Below are 18,312 nucleotides of genomic sequence, written 5' to 3' on the forward strand. Positions count from 1 at the left end.
GATATCAGATTTCTGACCCTAAGTGTGCTTGTTTATCCCTGCAGTTATTACCTGAACGTGTTTGCAGTCATGGCCTCTTGCTGGAAGCTGTATTCGCCGGAAAGTGATTGGACATTTGAGAGAAACCTTAATGGCTGTCTGCTCCACGCCATCTTCTCCGTTGAGCGTTGCGTTGCCTGATGACGCCGCTACGCTGCTGAAGTTCCTCTTGACTTTGATGCAGAAGGAGAAAAATACAGTGTGTAAGCAGGGACTGCTGATCAGGACATCAGGCTGTAACACGTGACTATCTTCTTTTGTATATACCTTTGGTGATGCAGTGCTCTGCAGGCAGAAGCCTCTTCTTCAGTAAGCCCTGGAGGACGGAGCGAACTGATGGCCTGTGGACCAGCTGCAGCACAAACAAGTGCGACTGCAGGAGGAAACAACACTGTCACCAACATCCTCACTCTTTCAACATGTGTATCCAGAACAATCATTTTGAACTAAGCTTTAGCATTAAAATATCATCTGCAGGTTGAGTTTTTTCTTTGACTTTTATTTATCTGGCAACTTCTTGTGTCGGGATTTGCATAAACCCCTTTTTATTACTTCGGGAGTATCGTGCACTCACACAGCAGCAGGCAGTGACTGTGATCTGGATTGTGTTCCTTCCTGGCTGGCACACGTGCTTCAAGTGCAGGGGTTTGTGGGAGGTCTTATTGTCGCCACGCTCAATGGTGAGCGGCGTGGCATTTACGCTGACTTGGACCGATGCCGGCCAGTTAGTGTTCATCTGACGGTCTTCGTGGTGGTAGCACTTAAACTGCAGCTCCAGGTCCGATCTGCGCAGACAAGCAAAGAAAAAATATTAATTGTTAAGTGTTACGGATGTGTTCTGTGGGACTCAAAAGACAACAGTGTTCTGCTTGACTAATGAAATAACACAATTTGTTTACGCTGCAACAAGAATGCGATCCCTCACTGGCTTCCCACCCGTAATCTCTGCCAGTTATATTTGTGTTTGTGTATGTAGATTGATTATTTGAATAAGGCTGGGGATATGGTGCTGGCCCTGGCAGGGCACCCAGTGGAACCCCATGGATGTTACATAGAGGGCTTTTTTTTTTAACCACACAGTCCCAAATTATACAACATGAACACCTTGAACCAACAATCAACCCAAGCCTTCTTTCATCCTTTCTTTGTTTTCAAACCAGTCTCAAGCACTGCAGGTACAACTACAAATACTTTGAAAGAAATTGCAGTATCTGGTTCTAATGTTGATTTTAGTGACAACATGTGTTTGGATTCCTTGAAAAGTTTACATTGAATGTAAAGGAGATCACTAGAAGAGGGAAAAACACTATATCACAAAGCTCTAACAGGAGACAAAACACCCGGGAAGAATATCTAGAAACACACTGTATGGTGATTCAGTGCATGGCGTCTTACCTCCACATGAGAGTCTGGTGTACAGACGGCCGTAAGTGGAAGACGTGATTGCTGACAGCCAGGTTATGTTCTAGCCTGAAGGGCTCTAGAACTACGCCATCTCGCACTGGGAAAGTCAGGCGCAGCTCCTCGTTGTGGTTAGCTGCAGGTTGAAGAAGAGCCATGGTCAGACCACCATGAACTTCTACACAAATAACTCACTGTTCAGATCTCTTTATTAGACATTTTAAAGTTACTGACCTGGAGGGGGAGGGAGCGCAGTGATATTTGGTTTGATGTCAGGAGGGAAGGGTGGCTTTACGTCCTGGTTTGGTGACAGGTATGGAGGGATGTTACTTCCTGGGGTCATTGGAGGGGTTGGGTTGCCTGGCACTGGGGAGTGGGGGTAGTTACCCACAGGTCTGGGCGGCTGCATTAAAGACAACAGATTAGTAAATCAAATTTTCATGGGGCTATAAAGAGCACAGGAGTGTGATAATGTGCTGAAAAAATTGGTACAAAATAGACTTACCCCGTTCATATTACCCTGGTTGTACTGATATCCGCTCCCAGAGAAGTTATTTGTTTGGCCATTAAAAGGTGGCTCTTGCTGTAATTTTCAAACAGATTAAAAATTATTGTTCAAACTACCTCTGTGAATTTGTACCAAAAAGCTGCTGACACTTTGTTGCAGACAAGTGTTTGGTACATTATTAATTATCATCATGAAATTTTTGTTGAACGTTGTTGCAGAATTACTGCACCTTATAGTACTGGCCCATGGCACCGCTGGGTGGCGGGTATTGGCCCTGCATCTGCTGTCCTGGCATCCTCTGGCCAGGGTAGTTGGGGGATGGCAGTGGCCTCGAGGCGTTGGGTGTGGGGTACTGCCCCTGCTGGTTAGGGAACTGGTTGTTTGGTCCATACTGCTGCCCGCCATAGTTCGGCTGTGGATACAGTGATGGCAAACATATATTCAACATACAGCAAGCAAGGTAAAGCTTAAAGGTGGAAATGTCGAATTCATATCCACTCACCTCCCCTGGATACGGTCTTTTTATGCCCTGCATACCCATGCCTTGAGGCCGGGGTCCTGCATAGCCTTGCTGGGGCATCCTTTGGCCGTGGGCACCGAAAGGCCCCATGCCTTGGCCCCTGGGCTGGTTCATCCCCATGGGGGGGCCACTCATGTTGGATGCATTCATACCTGTGCCCATGTTCCCAGGGAGGGATGGAGGGCCACGGGGTCCTGGCTGGTTCATGAACTGGCTGTTGTATGCCTGGTTTGGTGCCATCTGGAAAGAGGAACTCATCTGGAAAACAAAACGGGTTCAATCAACCCAACCATCTGAGTTGACAGAGGATGAAACTGTTCAAACATTTACATTTACACTTAACATTTTCTAACATCGGACTCCCAAGTTGTCCCAAGTAGTAACATGCACAATAATGGAATAAATTTAATTTATGAACACAGACGACACACATGTGCTATCAGCTTTTTGACTTGTCCTACCGGTCCATATTGGTTCATGTCCTTGTTCTGGGTTTCTTGAAGGGCAGCTACAGTTGCTGTGGCAGTGGCGGTTGCTGTGGCAGCGGCAGCAGCAACTGCAGCGGCGGCGGCAGCAGCAGCAGGCTGGGTGAAGTCTGAAGGAGGGCGGGAGTGTGGAGGGATGCCCATTCCTCCAGGTCCAGCATTAGGCCCTCCAGGGTAACTATAACAAAGAGCAGGAGAATATAGGAAGTTATCCCTTACCATCATGCTGGAGGAGTACGATCATTTCAACTGACTGTCAGAATGACCTCCTTGGAAGCAAATTTAATCATTGCAGCAAGTACTAATTCACTATCCACTTACTTGCCACCAAAGCCTCCTCCTCCAGGGTAGTTGGGTCGTCCGTACATGCCCTGCTGCATGTAGCCCTGGCTGGAGTTGCCTTTGCTGGGGAACTGCTGTTGAGGACCAGGGAACTGAGGAGAGTTCATTCCTGGATTGCTACCAGACATACCCGAGCCCATAGGGTTGCCTCCAGGGTTCATGGGATTATTGTTGTTGGCCATGGGATTCCCCAACACCTGTTGAACATAGACATACAGAGAGATAAACAAGTGTGAATGTTTGATAGTTTAACATTAAGACAATGTTAAGAAAAACACCTAAATATCAGACAACAGGTCTATGGACTGATGATTTCTCACTGGTGAAACAACAGAGTGTGACTACATTTGTAAAGTTGCTGAGTTAAGAGTGACTCAAATTAACTCGTCAAAAGAGGAGTTATTGCTGCCAACAACATCACGACTCCTGATGTGTTAATGTATCAGGAATAAAATTAAGGTTAGACAGTTAAACTGTCGCCTCAGTTGCAGTCCACACTTTAACAGTTGGACAGGTATGGGATCTCACCTGGCTCTGCGACGTGTTGGTTACACCCCACACGGTGGTCACCACAGACAACGAACCTGGAGGCTGATTGGTGTTCTGTTGCCAGGGAACTGAGTCGTAGGGAAAAGACCCATCTCTGCAGGGGACAGACAAAAACACATCATGTAGGCAAACCTAAATGTGCCCTACGTCACTGCACAAATATTTGTCGTGCACAAAAGACATTCCCAGTATGTCTATTTGCTTTGGCTGAATGATAGGGAAAGATAATTTTTTTTTTGTTAGAATTATAAAATAAAAGCATATGCTGTAATTATTAACTAGCTGTACCAGGGTTAGAGCAGCACTGTTTGTCCCTATTGACTGTGCTACAAGCAGTTAGTCTGACAGTTTGTCTGGTCACTGATCCATAAGGAGTACCGGCTTCATGTGGAGAGGACGGGCTTTCCCCATGGGCCTGGTCTGTCTGTTCACACACCCAACACACACACACACACCCAAACAGAGCTCACACACACACCCAAACACAGCTCACACACAAGCCAAAAAGCGCAGCAGTGTGAACACTGACCCATGTGAGAGGCTGGGCTTCATGGAGCTCATGGGGGGCTGCATGGGCACTTTTCCTGGAGGCTCGTTCTGCCTGTTCTTCTGGTGACGGAGGAGGAGGAGGCGTCCCAGCTCCTCACACCACGAGGACAGAAGAGCTGGAAGGAAAGCAGAGCGAAGAGTGTATCAGTGTTGTCAGATTCCTTAGAGAAATAACTATAGAGGTAATATCCCTCCACAGCAAGCGCTGCAAAAACCTGCGAAAACTGATTATGTGGGAAGAGGAGGGCAGACGAAAACAACAACTAAGGAACAGAGTCTCCAGAGAAAATGTGGACATGACAATTGAAAAGCAATGGCCTGACCGACAAAATCCTGCCTGTGCACGTACCACCACAACAGAACAGGCGTTAAGATTATCACTCCATGTAACCATGTAATATAAGCATTCAATATGTAAACACCCTAAGTGCTGAAAATTTGCTTCTGAAAACAAATTTAATAAAGTGAGGGCATTTTCTGAAAGTAAGACTGTACTGTCTTCTAATTATTCATTTTTTAGTTGGTTTAGACAGTTTAAGGGTCATTTTAATCGTTTGGACAAAACGTTTAGACAAATAAGAGCTGGTTTATGTTTATGGACTTAAATCAAGGTTTTCACATGCTCAGACGAGGAACAGGATTGTTGAGGTTTAATTTATCACTCATATCCATGTCAGCAGCACAATACACATTAGCTGCCCATTACTGTCTTATTTCATCATCTTTCAATGATTTGCATCTACTTACTGGAAATGACATTAAAACTTTCTATGGGGAATGAAGCACGACAGTGAAGTGAAAAACACGACCTGGACACAGCGTTGACAGTTACAGCACAGCATAACATATTTCACTGATTGAACAAGAATAACCAAACAGAAAATGATTTGCTTGATTTCGACATTTTTATTCACTAAGTGGCTGATTCTTCCTCCACATCTTTCCTCTTTTCATAGTTATTTGCTATAATGTTTTGCTGTCTTTTAAACGTGACTGTGGGATCCACTCATATGCACTGCCAGGTTTCACGACATAAAGGTAGGTCTGTCAGTGTCCTGCGAGGATCTTTTTCAATCTATGTTTACGTTTCTTTGCAAGGGATAAATAAAATCTCCAACTAAATCCCGAAGTACATCCTCGAAGCAAGCATGGCTGTACCCTGAAAAACGAATTCCAACATGTAAAATACAACACTAAAAGCCTACAAAATGTACTGCATTATCAGTTAATTTATCTGAAAGTTCTATGAGAGCTTTACAGCACAGATAGATTTATCTATGCAATAACTGATGCTGGAATATTGTGTACACTATAGAAAACCCCTTTTACAGAAGAAGAAACAAAAGGAAGCACCTTTATGATGGAGCATAAAAGATGAGCTTCAATCCAGCATGCCACTGCAGCTCTTGGCCACTAGGGTTCACTCTGGACCTGAGGATGGACCCCAGCCCTTCTCTTCTCTCCACCTTCCTACCTACCGCTTGGTTAGGCAGCTACCACAGAGTGCGTTTGATCGAATCATATGCTTTTCATCTGCAGTGCATGTTTTTGTACTGTGCCAACTACAAAAGACTCACTTTTCCTTTTTCTCCCTCTCGCTTCCCCTGCCTCCTTCTAGCCTCTCTCTGCGGCGTCAGAGGAGGAAGGGAATGTGGATTCAATCAAAGAGCAGGGCAGCCACCTCCTCTTATGATTCACAGCACTTCTAGGCTGACTGAGGAGCGAGGGAGGGGCGGGTGGGTGAAACAGTGTGCTCGGTGATTTCAGCTGCGGTTCGCGCAAAAAGCCACGTCAATATGACAGCAGACAGTGCAGGCTGTCCTCGCAGGCAGATCCACCCTGCCGCCACATGCAAGGACGGGCCGCCACCGCACGTATCACACAGAGAGGGACAGAGAGAGAGGGAGAGAGACAGATAAAAAAAGATGAGTGAGTCAGTGAGAGAGGAGACATCAGGGTAATGGGGCTGATGGGAGGGAGGAACAAACAAAAGCTTCTGACTCCCATCACAAACATGGCAACCCAGAGATTTGACCACACATGAGTGCTTGCAAACAGAGCGCAAGTCTACTGATGCACACACGTAAGGAAAGACACCACAGTGGCTTATATTAACACACACACACGCATGTGCGCGCACACACACACACAGGGGTAAAATAAATAGGACATGAGATGTCCTCTGAGTGCGCCAAATTTTTCGAGGACAAAACAGAATCTCAGTGTCGAAACACAAACGCACACCTTCTCCTCTCAGAGCATCGCACCCCAAAAGGCACCTCCTTCTCCTTTCATTTGAACACTGAGCACACCAGCCTCGCTCTGTGTAAAGATGAGGGCTGGAATACAAAAGACATGTACAGATGGTGCCAGCAGTCTCCCTCCCCCTCCCCTTCCCACTCCTTTAAAAGCAGCACGGGGCTCGGGCACAGAGGCAGCTGGGTTTTTCCTTCCCTGCTCCCTCTCTTTTTCTCTCTCTCTCTTTTCCCCCCTCCTTCCTCCTCCTGTTCTTGGCAAGGCAGGTGCCAGGAGACAGGCTGTCCTGTTCCTCCCGAGGATTGATCTGACTTCACCACGGCTGCGCTTTGGTTGACAGGAAAAGGCCTCCCAGGTGCTATATAATTGCAGGTAGACGTGCAGATTTGCAGTTTAGTTTTAATTAAATAGATCCGGGTCCGAACGCAGGTAATAGGTTTACAAGTCTCACATCTATGTTAGAATGTCCTGCAGTGTTTCAGCAGCACCCTCCCTCTCCCCAGACCCCCTTCTGATGGAGTGAGTTTTCGATTCAAGGGCCTGGCGACCAGCCAGCATGTTACAGCTCAATTAGGTCCCATTATTCTCTTCCAACAAGGGGTAACTTGCACTTCTTCTATGTTGATAAACATGTCTCCACAATTTATCCCCTAACTGAGCCACCATGAGGCTGTCTGGCCAAGGGGACGGTCTCCTCGTTTCACACTGAGGCCGACATCAACACCCGCGGGGCAACATAAATAAATAAATAAATAAATAAATAGATAGATTTAAAAAAGAAAAAAAACAACAACGGTTTGGAGCAAAGCAGGGAAATAATGATACATATCTAAGAGAAAGAGAGAGAAAGAGGAGAGGGAGGAAGAAGCACCAGTGCTGCCACTTAAATTATTATAGCTCAACATTAGATAAAAGGCCTATCACCACACAAAATTACCACCTCCACTGAGCACCAAACTGTTTAAAGGAGAGGCGCACTGTCATTGACTCAGAGGATAAACTTCAGGTTTCATATGACAGGAGGAGGAACAGCCAACCCGTTACTCCTAACAGTCTCTCCCTCTTCCTCCTCCTCCTCCTCCTCCAACCAAGCATCTCTCAGGACAGTGTGGACGGTGAACACAAAAGGATTACTGTTTTTCTTCTCCTCTCCTCCCACAGACGGCCCTTCAGTACACTCATCTGTTTCCCTCCATGAGAAGAGCCAAAGCTGAAGATAAATGTCTTAGAGGTAGCTCTTCAAAATCACAGTGAATATTCTGGACTGAGTCAAACTGCCGTTTGGTGCTACAGAGCACCTTTTTGCTCTGTTTATATTGTTCTCCCTGGTGGCAAAGGGTCTCTGTCTTCCATAAGGAGAGGAGCCTATCCTGTTTGCCTTGTAGATACTCCCAGGGGCCCGGCTGAGTCTGAGCCGTATTGATATTCTGGTGCTCAGCTGTGCAGCCTGATGGTCAGCCACAGCGAAGGGCGGTAAACGCATCTGCTGGGACTAGATGGGTGGTTCAGTAGAAGGGCCTGGAGCTTCCAGCTTCACTCTCTGTCATAAAGCCCCCGGGGCGGCATGACAAATGACATGGACTGCATCCCTGACAGTTGTTCAATGCTCTTTCCAATGATAATGCTTCCCCTCCCCACCTTTCACAGCATGTACAGACAGGAGGCAGAGAGATAAACTATGCTGATTAAATAGCTTGATTCTGTTATTTTTGCTTTGATAAAAAAGAAAAAAACAGGCATATAGATTAAAGGATCAGTTCCCCCAAACTAGAAAAGTATATTTTCTCATTTACCTGTAGTAGCTTATAGCCATGTTGCTCTGCCCATGTTGTGAGATATGTGTCTCTGGGAACTCTTGGTTTGTTTTATTTAAATTTTACGAAATTCCCAGGAATATGTCTTCCTAGAACCAAAAGTATTTTTACTCATACGTATACAGCGTTGTCAAAAGTGGTGGCAGCTACAGATATACCACCACTGCGAGAACTGTGGCCGGCCAGTTCATGCTGCGTGAGTTTTCAAGTTTCTGTTGGTCACAGAGGTTGTTGAGAGTGAATACTTGAGGCAAAGTGATAGAAGGCTCCATCAGTCATCTCCTTCTCCTCTCCTCTCAGCCACATCACAAAGTAACTGAAAGAATGTCTGCTACTGTGGCGACTGGACTAATTAACAATATGTGTGTCTACTGTTGCAGGGGACGCTGAGCTATAAATCAAATGTATGCTTTAGATATCTAGTGCGAGTCTCCCGTTGTCGCCTTCTGTCAGCTATAAATCCATCACAGCAAAGAATCAGATCCTATAAAAACTGTTGACAGCATGTTTGGTGAATGATCCAAAGGAAGTGGGACACAAATGGTCCATTATATTAAGGTGGAAATAAAATAAATGTTTTCTTATAACACTTGAAAACAAATGTGCAGTAAATCCAACCCAACCATGATGAAAAGTGACTCTGAGCTGCACAAACAACCTGTGGGAGAGGATAACCCTGAGAACATGACATGACTGGCTTCCATTAAAAAGGTCACTCATTCACTCGCTGTCTGCTCCAAAACATTTTCTTGGTCTCTTCGTCTTTTCCCTCTCACACCTCCTTTCCCTCTGCTCCCTGGCAGGGTGACTGGAGGGGAGGCAGCAGGTAAAGCAGATGCCAAGAGCTCTTATAAACCTCCTCCCTCCCTCCTTCCCTCCTTGCTCTCTATCTAACAGACACCTGCTCTCTTGTCAACCCTGGACTCCCACTTGGCATCGTCCCACATCGCTTGGTCACTAATGTCCACACAGTACACATCCAGTCATCACATGGCACGCACATCATCAGAGGCACTTCCTCTCTTATTCCCACACTAACTGTAAAAATGAAGTCCAATTTTTTGCTATAAGCCTGTCGGACAGATTCACAACCCCCAAACGGCTTGTTTGAAGACATTTAGCCAAAAGGGCTGAAAGGAGAACAAAGACCATGAGCAAACTAACAAGAACGGCTCTAGTGGGCTGCACTCTTTAGTTTCTGAGGGAGCTCTATTCACTTTCTGTTCCTCCCCCCCTCCTGCCCTCCCTCATCTCTCTCTGTGCCCAGAGAGGTTTGAATGGACACAAGCCTCCTACAGGCCAAAGTCAATTAAAATAAGAGAGAGTCTGGGGAGCTCTAGAATCCCTGATTACTGCGAGCACCTAAGTGGCCATGCAAAAAAAGCTATGTTTAGCTTTAGCCAAAGAATTCCTCACTTATATGCTTCGTGTAGGCTTCCCGGAACAGTAAAATTCTGGGATTTACCCCATAATATATGGAAAACTACATGAATGCCAAACTGTCCTGTGTAAACTACCGGCTTAGATTGTAAATCATGTCCTACTCGGCCCTTGCAGCTCTCCATCACCACAGAGCCATGAATCCCCGCCTGGCAGCAATCAAACCTCTCTTTGTCTTTCCACAGATGCCACGAATTATTCATCGATGCCAATTTGACAATGAAATGGAAGCAACCCGTCAATCACGCAGTCTTTTCAGGAGCGGGTACGATAGGTTACGGCCCTGTCAACCCATGACAGATCAGAGTTATGCTACTTGTTTAATCCATGGGGGAATTGTTAGATCAAACTTCACAGGTGTACTGCCTTAAACACATGGTACACATTTCACCTCTCTGTCACCTTCTCAACTCTCTGGCATGGAAGCAAGAGCGAACTGAATGTTGGAAAACTGACTTCATTAGCTCAGTTACAGAGATTTTAAAGTTGGGTGAGTCATGTGGTGACATATTTCAGGATGAGCGATGTTTTCTGAAAGCCGATGAAGTGGGCAGGATGTGTGAAGTGGGAACATGTGAATGCCGTGGCTGCCATGTGGCATCAAAATGTGACATATTACCCCTGAGGTCCCTTAAACTTGTGCAATTAGGCAGCTATTTCATTAAGTGTAAATGAGCTGGAAGATTAAGAAAGTGTTTAGCAGTGGAAAAGTAGAGGAAAGCAGCTACATATCATGGATTGAAAGCAGTAGCGCTAACAGTTATGAAACAGCATGCCTATCTAGGCCAGACAACTGCCTCCTGTCTGCACCTCATCTTTGTCTGCTGTGAGTTTTTTTTTCCTGCATTATTTCCACTCCTGCTCCCTCTCTGGAAAGTCGGTGATGTTGGAGTCTTGTCAATGAGTACTTAGGCCCGTTGCCTCATGGGGAGCCAGACTTGCTGGCTAGGTTTTATGGCCCATTTCAGAGCTGCCCCGGCTTAAATACAGCCTCCTGCTGGCCACATGGCCGCAATGTCGTGCCATGTCCATCCGGCTAGGAGAATGGGGAAGGGGAGGGTAGGGGACTTGGACTCTTGCCAAAAAGGTTTTACTGAGGCCACAAGCATATGTGGCCATGTGGAGGAGAGCGGCACAAGGAAAAATAAAAAAAAAGGAGGAAGGAAAATGCTGCAGATTTGTTGTTTCTGGGTTGCTGTTTTGAAATCCTGTGTTCTTTGTTGAAAAATCAAAAACCACTAAAGACAGCATTACTGACAGATAGGAAAGCTGTGCCTTATACCTCTTAACTTCCCACTTGTGCTGTCAATAAAATTTCAGTATTAAAATATCCAGCAAACCACATTGTGATGCAAATTTTTTAAAATCTATTTACATGCAGGATTTAAAAAAAAAAATCAAAAAATCAAAAATGTCAAAGATAAGATTTATCCTCAGACAAAATCTGTAGTCTCAGATTCGAGATAAAGATTAAACTGTATATCTTTAAAGAAACCCACTTGGCACTACCTAAATACCAACTGGAACCTCAACAAGATTTATGCAGATCTCATCACTCCGGCTGTCATTTCTTGGTCATGGTTACACAGGAACCAAACCTTTGCCCAAGCAGTCCAGCGCATTCAAAGATAATCTCTCTTGGCACATGCAACAAATCTCCTCATTAAAAACAGGGCACGCCATTCAGGGTCCCTGTAAAGCAAGAAGGTAGAAATCTATAGCATTTAAACCCCCTGGTGAGAATTAATTCCTTGTGCATTAAAGCCAAACATCTCCCACAACCAACATTATAAATCTTCAATCTGTTACTATATGATGCTCTCTGCTGCAGTAAGCTGATTGGGAGTAAAACCACTTCCAAACCTTCATCTTTATGTCTTAATTTAGGAGCTAAAGTCTTGCAGCAGTACTTCGAAGTGCCTGAGGTGGAGTTTTCTTAAAGGACCGCAGTAGTTTTAGCCCGTTTACTAAAAAATGATGTATACTTTACATTGCAGCTAACCATTTTGCAAACCATTGTAATTTAGAGTTTTGATGTGTTTCCAGCCTTTTCAGGCAACCATTCACTTCCATTACTTTTCTTACTGTATAAAAATAAACTAGCAGACTTTATAAACTAGCTTGAGTGCATTTTTGTCACATTATACAGACTTGATGTTCATTCATGATGTTTTATTCCTTTGTCTTTTTTCTTTTTACCCCTCTTGTTTTTACCTACTAAATGCTTATTAATTTATTAATAATTTTCTGTTAATTTTCTAAAGGTTTTACAAATATAAACTTTATGTGTTTAACATGGCTCACTGCTGATTACTCAAAAGTTTGCTTACTGATTTTTGTACACTAAAGAAATGAGTGAAAAACTATTGGAAATATAAATTAAAAACCAAAACATTACAGCATGCATTTGAAAATGGCCAGCAAAAAATATAATGCGTACATGACTTTCAATTGAGGAGCTAGAACTTGCAAAAATCCTGACGTGGTTGTTTAAAAAAAAAGGGGAAAAAAACATCTTGATAGACGAATAAAAGCAAAATCTTTCAGACACAGACTATTCTACTCTGCTCAGACAATACAAATCTCACAAAAATTCTGACCGTCTAACTGATGACCCTTTCACTTGACCACAATGAGATTTCTGCCATCTGCCATGTGAGGCTGGCTGCACCAGCACAAAGTGTGATTTTTTTGTGTTGTTTTTTTGTTTTTAACCATGCACTTCTGCAACCAGATTATCAGAGGAGCAGACCTGCAAAGAAGCGGCTTATAGGAGCCAGACTGTTTCCCCGAGCAACAGGCTGCTATTAACGAAGGCCTACCCTTAAGCCCTCGTCTACAATGATACTAATTAGGCACGGAGCAGATGTGCCCGGGCTAGTGCCCACCTCAGGGTGCTGGGCAGGGCCGGTAGTGTCATGGTGGCATACGCTGGCAGCTGATTCACCTGCGACCTTTTCACAGTGGGCCTGGGGTCAAAGCTTCCCTTTAGAAGTACAGTAGGAACAGAGACTGGTGGGGCCTGGGTCGGGTCCTGGCACCCCTCTAGGCTCATTACAGAGATCCATATGTGCAACAGTGCAGGATTTGGATAAAAAGCTTCCTCGTGATAAACACTCTAATGGTAAGCCTCATGGAAACAATGAAACTCCATTTCCAACAAGCCCAGATCTTATGCTAGAGATTTTCTGCTGGGCATTTTCATTTTCATGTATTCATTTCATTCCTTTAAATTCCTGCATTTCTGTTAATGTTTTATAATCTATTTTATACTTATATTTTATTTAAAGTACACTGTAGGTGTTTTTAAACATATATATATATATATATATGATATATATATATATCATATATCATATACATACATCATTTCATATTCCATGTTTTTGCACTGTCGTACACGTTTGCTGGCTCTGACATCCAGTCTGCTATATTCTCATTTGTTCTTATTGTTCCAGCTTCTTCAAAGTGACCATAAGTTTGATCACATTATTTTACGTACTCTTGACGTAAAAGTCAGAAGGAGGGTTTATAATTAACATACAGTTCACCAGGAGGAACAAGGCATAAATGAACAGCCAAGAACACAAGTGTGAACTATGACGCAAGCAAGATGAAAAAACAAAGTGTGCGTGTAACATGCCTCATAATGTAAAAACTCCGACAGACAACACAACAGCAGCCACGCAGCTTTGCTAAATGACAAACCAAAAAAAGCATATCTGATGTCATTCCATGGGCTGTGTGTTGTCACTTGTCCAACGTGGGGACACGAAGGAAGGACTGCGATGAGGATGGTTGGTTGGATTCAGCCAATGTGTATGAGTTTACTGGGCAGCACTTCAACACGCAGCCAAGTACCTGAGTCACAACGACACCTCCTGCAGCAGTCGGTTTCTGTAGGGTTCAAATTTTACATTTTACTGTACTTGACACACATTTCAGCAGACAACAGACACTTGATTATGAGTTGATCCCTTATTCAAACACAAACCTATGAGTTGCGTGGGCAGTGGAGGAATACTGTACATGGGGTTATAATTCACAGACAGTCTAAAAACGCACTCAGAAAACAACTGAACGTACCACACTTGAAATAAGCAAAATTATGTGTATAAAGCAAATAACACTCAAAGGAAACAGATTACACATTCACTGTGTCATTGAGCAAAACGACAGCAATATCCAGCGCAAACAATTTATGAATTATTGACATTTCTGGCTGTCACATCACAACATTCCTGCTACTAAAACTAAAAAACTAAAACGTGTTATTAATATTATTATTGGTTACTGTTTAATGTGTTGATGCATCCAATAAATCGTAGGATATCTGCTAATTAACGAGCCTCAAAATGCGACTTGAATGAATGCTTAGCTCTTCACCCGAGCAGTTAACTTACCGTAGCTTCACAGGTGTAAAAGCGCATGTTTGCCGCAGACACGTGAAAGAGGAATTAAGTCCTATTCATGTTGTTTGAATCTCTCGTCATAGATTACTTAATGCCTCTTTAACGTGCTGCTTTAGCATGGTCCAATACCGTCACTTATAATCTCTCATAACTAAGATCTTCTTTGACTGATCTCTAAAAGCATCTTTTCATTGCTTTCAGGCTGCCTGAACACCAGATATAAAAGATCATGTAAAGGCCTTCGCTCCCTTCCTGCCGAAGGTAACTCATTCTGCAGAAGATACAGATCGAGTTAAGCGCTTTCTGCTGCTCAGCACTCAGACACCTGATCCACAGTGGGCGAAAGAGACCAAATATATGATTATTTTTTGATTGTTAATTAAGATCAAATAAGAGATGGGAGGAGGGGAATCTACCTGTAGATATAGCTGGTATTTTAATGCAATTTTAAAAATCGGTTTGTTAAAATGTTCAGATATCACATCACACTTTTTCATTTTTGTAGTATAAAAACGTACATTTGTGAAGCATGCTGGTTTCATTTTCACCAAATGTCACTGAGTTTCCACACTAACCTCCACTGAAACAGATCATTAAATTAAAAATGTTATTATTTTGCAAACTTGATTCAGACAATTAGTTTCAAAATTCAGATACAGGATGTCATTATTTTTCCCATTTGTGAAATCACACTGAGAGGCAGCTGAAAATCATAGTTCAGCTGGATTTCCTCATATCATAAAGCTGATGAAGACGTACTGAGTCCCAGCATCAAACTTAAACGGCATGTAAAAAACATAAATAAAAATTGTGCCTCTTTTAGAGACTGTCTTCAATTCCAATCCTGATTTAACATCTGATCAAGGATTCAACATAAAATGTGCTTGTACTTTGCCTGCTGCGTCTGATCGGACAATCACAATTTCTCAAGAGGTGTAAACAAACTGCTTCCTCTAAGTACTTACGGCTGGATGTTCTTTCATTAAAAAGCTACATGGGAAGAGTCTGCGTGTTCTGTAAATCCACAAATGACATCAACAGCTCCTGCGTACTGATTCCTCTTATTTTGATTTGGGACTTTATCAGAAAAAACTTTGAAGAAAAAGGTCACAACTTAGTGGGGGGAAAAAAACATCTCCAACACAGAGCCCAGGGGATTAATTGAAGCTGACAAAACAACAGTAATGAATAGTTGGAAGTGTGGAGTGCTGTACTAGCCAGACATCTCTTTACCAACACGCCTGTTGCAAAACCTCTCGTGTCTTAGCATGTTGGGAGCTGTCCCACAGACACATTTTAGGGTTGGAAGGGGGGGGGGGGATCACAGAATAATATCCCAATCCAGGACTTTACTGTACAGCTTAACAAAACCCCTCTTGGTTGAAAAAAAGTGTACAATAAAGAGACCAACACGCCAGAATATAATTCTCAAGTGAGGTCAATTACAGCAGGACGCCAGCTGACTTTCTCTATTGACAGAGACTCGTTCATTAAAGGAATACATCACCTAAAACTGACCCTCTCGTGTGTTCCTTTATGTTAAACAAAACATGCATTAGCATCTCAATGAAGTCAAATGTCTGGAAAAACCAGTTAAACCTTTAAACCTGTTGCTGCAATTCAAAAAAAAAACAAAAAAAAACAAAACTCAGACATGATCAGACCATGGGAAACACTGAATCCCTGATCTGGAACCGGTGAATCACAATATAGGAGGAGAATCTGTGCGTGTCTCTGCAGCGAGGTGGTTGTGCTGTGTGGCACTGAGGGGAGTGGGTGTGATAAACTGCCAAGAGTCTCACGGAAAACGCTGCCTCAAGTAGGTCAGCGAGACTCAGAGAGATAATCAAGGCCATTTTGACCCCTTCTGTGTGAGCTGTAAGTGGGTCAAATGCAGCAGTCAGCTGTTGCAACTCCATCACGAGGGGCGCTGCGAGGCACTCGTCATACTGTCAAAGCCCATTCCGTTAGTTTAAGACATGGCAGGGTGCCCGTCTGCACCCATCAACCTTCAATCTGCCCCCCAAGGGGTAAAATAATGTGAAGTTGCTCTTGGAAGCAGCAGCAGAACTACCTTCCCTCTTGTCACTGAATACCCCCCACCCCAAACACATCCCTCTTTAACTGTTGTCTCCTCCTTTTGACAGCTCACAGCAGCTTTGTCCTATTCACAGCAGCGAAAGACCCCCGACTCCACATCTAAAATGCCACCCGCATTTCAACCAGACCAACTCCAGCAACGTCCCTGCTTACTTCTCACTCTTCGCTGCACAGAAAAAAGGGGGGACTCATATGTCTAGAAACACTTCTGAGCACAAATCTGTAACAGCAGAACAAAGGCGATACAGGGTAGCCTTAATCTCTGCACTACTGAAGCCAGCAGCTATTTTAAAGCTCTTTCTCTGTGTCTCTCTATCCCTCCCACCTTCCCCTCTACTTTCTAACATCCCCCCCCCCACCCCCCGCCATCCCTCCCTCCTCGTTTCCCTCCGTGTCTCAGGGCAGCAGCTTCTCTCTGTTTTCCTCTCTTCTCTCTCCTGCGTGTCCAGTGACTGACTGCACAATACACATCAATTATTCATGGCTGCTCTCTCCGTTTCGCAGGCAAAACCAATCACAGATGGAGTCATTGCTAATGGGCTCCTGCTGTACTTGCCACCGGCTTCTTTGCACTCAAGCAACAAATACCCCAGAGACAATGAGAGGGATAACGGGGGTTGAACGGGGGGGGATGAGGAGGAAGAAAACTTCATACAACACTAACAGCCACGAGGAGAAGAGGGGGGACACAGGTTTGTGGTCAAGACAGGAAAGGTACGTATCGCCACAAATAATTCAGAAAAATTAGGAGCCGGCTTCTGCAGCAGTAAAGGGTTAAAGACAGAGTGAGAGGGGGGAGAGGGGGGGGAGACAGAGAGAGAGAGAGAGAGAGAGAGAGAGAGAGAGGTGGGGGTGGGGTGGGGGTTGGGGGGGGTGGAAGAAAGAGAGAGAGAGAGAGAGAAAGAGAGAGAGAGAACCAAATGCTTATCTCCTCACCTCGGATGTATGCAGCAGTTATTGATGTATCTTCTTTTTCTGTCTAGTGATCCATGGCTTGCTCTCCCAATACACACATCACACAGAAGCAGCCACAGCCACTTCGCCAGAAGGGAGAGAGGGAGGGAGGGGAGGGGTGGAGGGAGGAGAGGAGAGGAGAGGAGAGGAAAAAAATGCAGGCAGCTCACATTTCAAACCTGCAAAGGGGGGTGGTGCCTAATGTGCTAGACAGCCTGTATCTTGGCCGGGGTCCAGAGCAACGAGTAAAAGAAGCCTCAATCAATTCATTTAAAGCAACATTTGTTACAAGGGAGGCAAGTCCTGCCGAAAAGTGGCGATAGAGACAGTTCAGGTGGGTACATTAAGCAGTGATTTTGAGCCCCCAAACCTTGTCTTTGCATACAGTCGACTTAATCCATCAAAATAGTCATTGTAATTAAGGGGCATGGAAGACTAGGAGGAGGAGGAGGCTGGGTATTGTGGCTTCCTAATGCGCAGAGGGTTGGAATCAGAGAGGGAGGGGCCAATTACACCACATTTGTCTTTCAGCACACAGGAGCCCGGGTAAGCTTTTGGATAAATAATTACACCCATATTAAACATGTAAACTGTGGGCAGACACATCACCTGAGGCAGTCTGGAGCGTCTATTGTCATCTGCAAATTAAAATACTCACACTCACCAGCAGCAAGTCCATTCAGGTGTCAAATTAGAGCAACTGTGGCTAAAACATAATAATAAGGATTTCATTTCAAAGGTAAGGTACATAATACGCAAAGCCCTGATTTTGTCGCATTGCAAATGACAGAGCTACACGTGAGTGGCTGAATGTGCTACCAATCACCTCCTGCCGCCGCAGACATAATAACTGTGACAACTACATAGAAGGGAGGAAGGACAGACAAGCTCAGCAGCTCTTATCTCTGGTCCTTCCTGTCTGTATTTGCTCTCCTGGTATTTA

At 44.3% G+C, this 18,312-nt stretch overlaps 1 protein-coding gene across 5 annotated transcripts in view; it reads right to left on the reverse strand.

The window, feature by feature from the left end:
• The window catches only part of LOC124053272 (zinc finger MIZ domain-containing protein 1-like), a 104,238-nt gene that overhangs the window by 5,280 nt on the left and 80,646 nt on the right, over positions 1–18,312 (reverse strand). For 3 of the 5 annotated variants that reach the window (XM_046378335.1, XM_046378336.1, XM_046378337.1), the window contains 12 exons: positions 4,374–4,509; positions 3,824–3,938; positions 3,275–3,492; positions 2,930–3,131; positions 2,451–2,726; positions 2,178–2,360; positions 1,946–2,023; positions 1,675–1,843; positions 1,435–1,576; positions 614–824; positions 307–412; positions 52–212 (listed from right to left, as the gene is read on the reverse strand). In XM_046378335.1, coding sequence (XP_046234291.1) covers positions 52–212; positions 307–412; positions 614–824; positions 1,435–1,576; positions 1,675–1,843; positions 1,946–2,023; positions 2,178–2,360; positions 2,451–2,726; positions 2,930–3,131; positions 3,275–3,492; positions 3,824–3,938; positions 4,374–4,509 — 1,997 coding nt within the window. Of the gene's footprint in view, positions 1–51; positions 213–306; positions 413–613; positions 825–1,434; positions 1,577–1,674; positions 1,844–1,945; positions 2,024–2,177; positions 2,361–2,450; positions 2,727–2,929; positions 3,132–3,274; positions 3,493–3,823; positions 3,939–4,373; positions 4,510–13,764; positions 16,732–17,351; positions 17,459–18,312 lie in introns of those variants that run through there. The other 2 variants (XM_046378338.1, XM_046378339.1) reach the window with 2 other exon arrangements.

The sequence above is a fragment of the Scatophagus argus genome, chromosome 21 (assembly GCF_020382885.2).
Source record: "Scatophagus argus isolate fScaArg1 chromosome 21, fScaArg1.pri, whole genome shotgun sequence".
In the NCBI taxonomy this organism is placed as follows: Eukaryota; Metazoa; Chordata; class Actinopteri; family Scatophagidae; genus Scatophagus; species Scatophagus argus.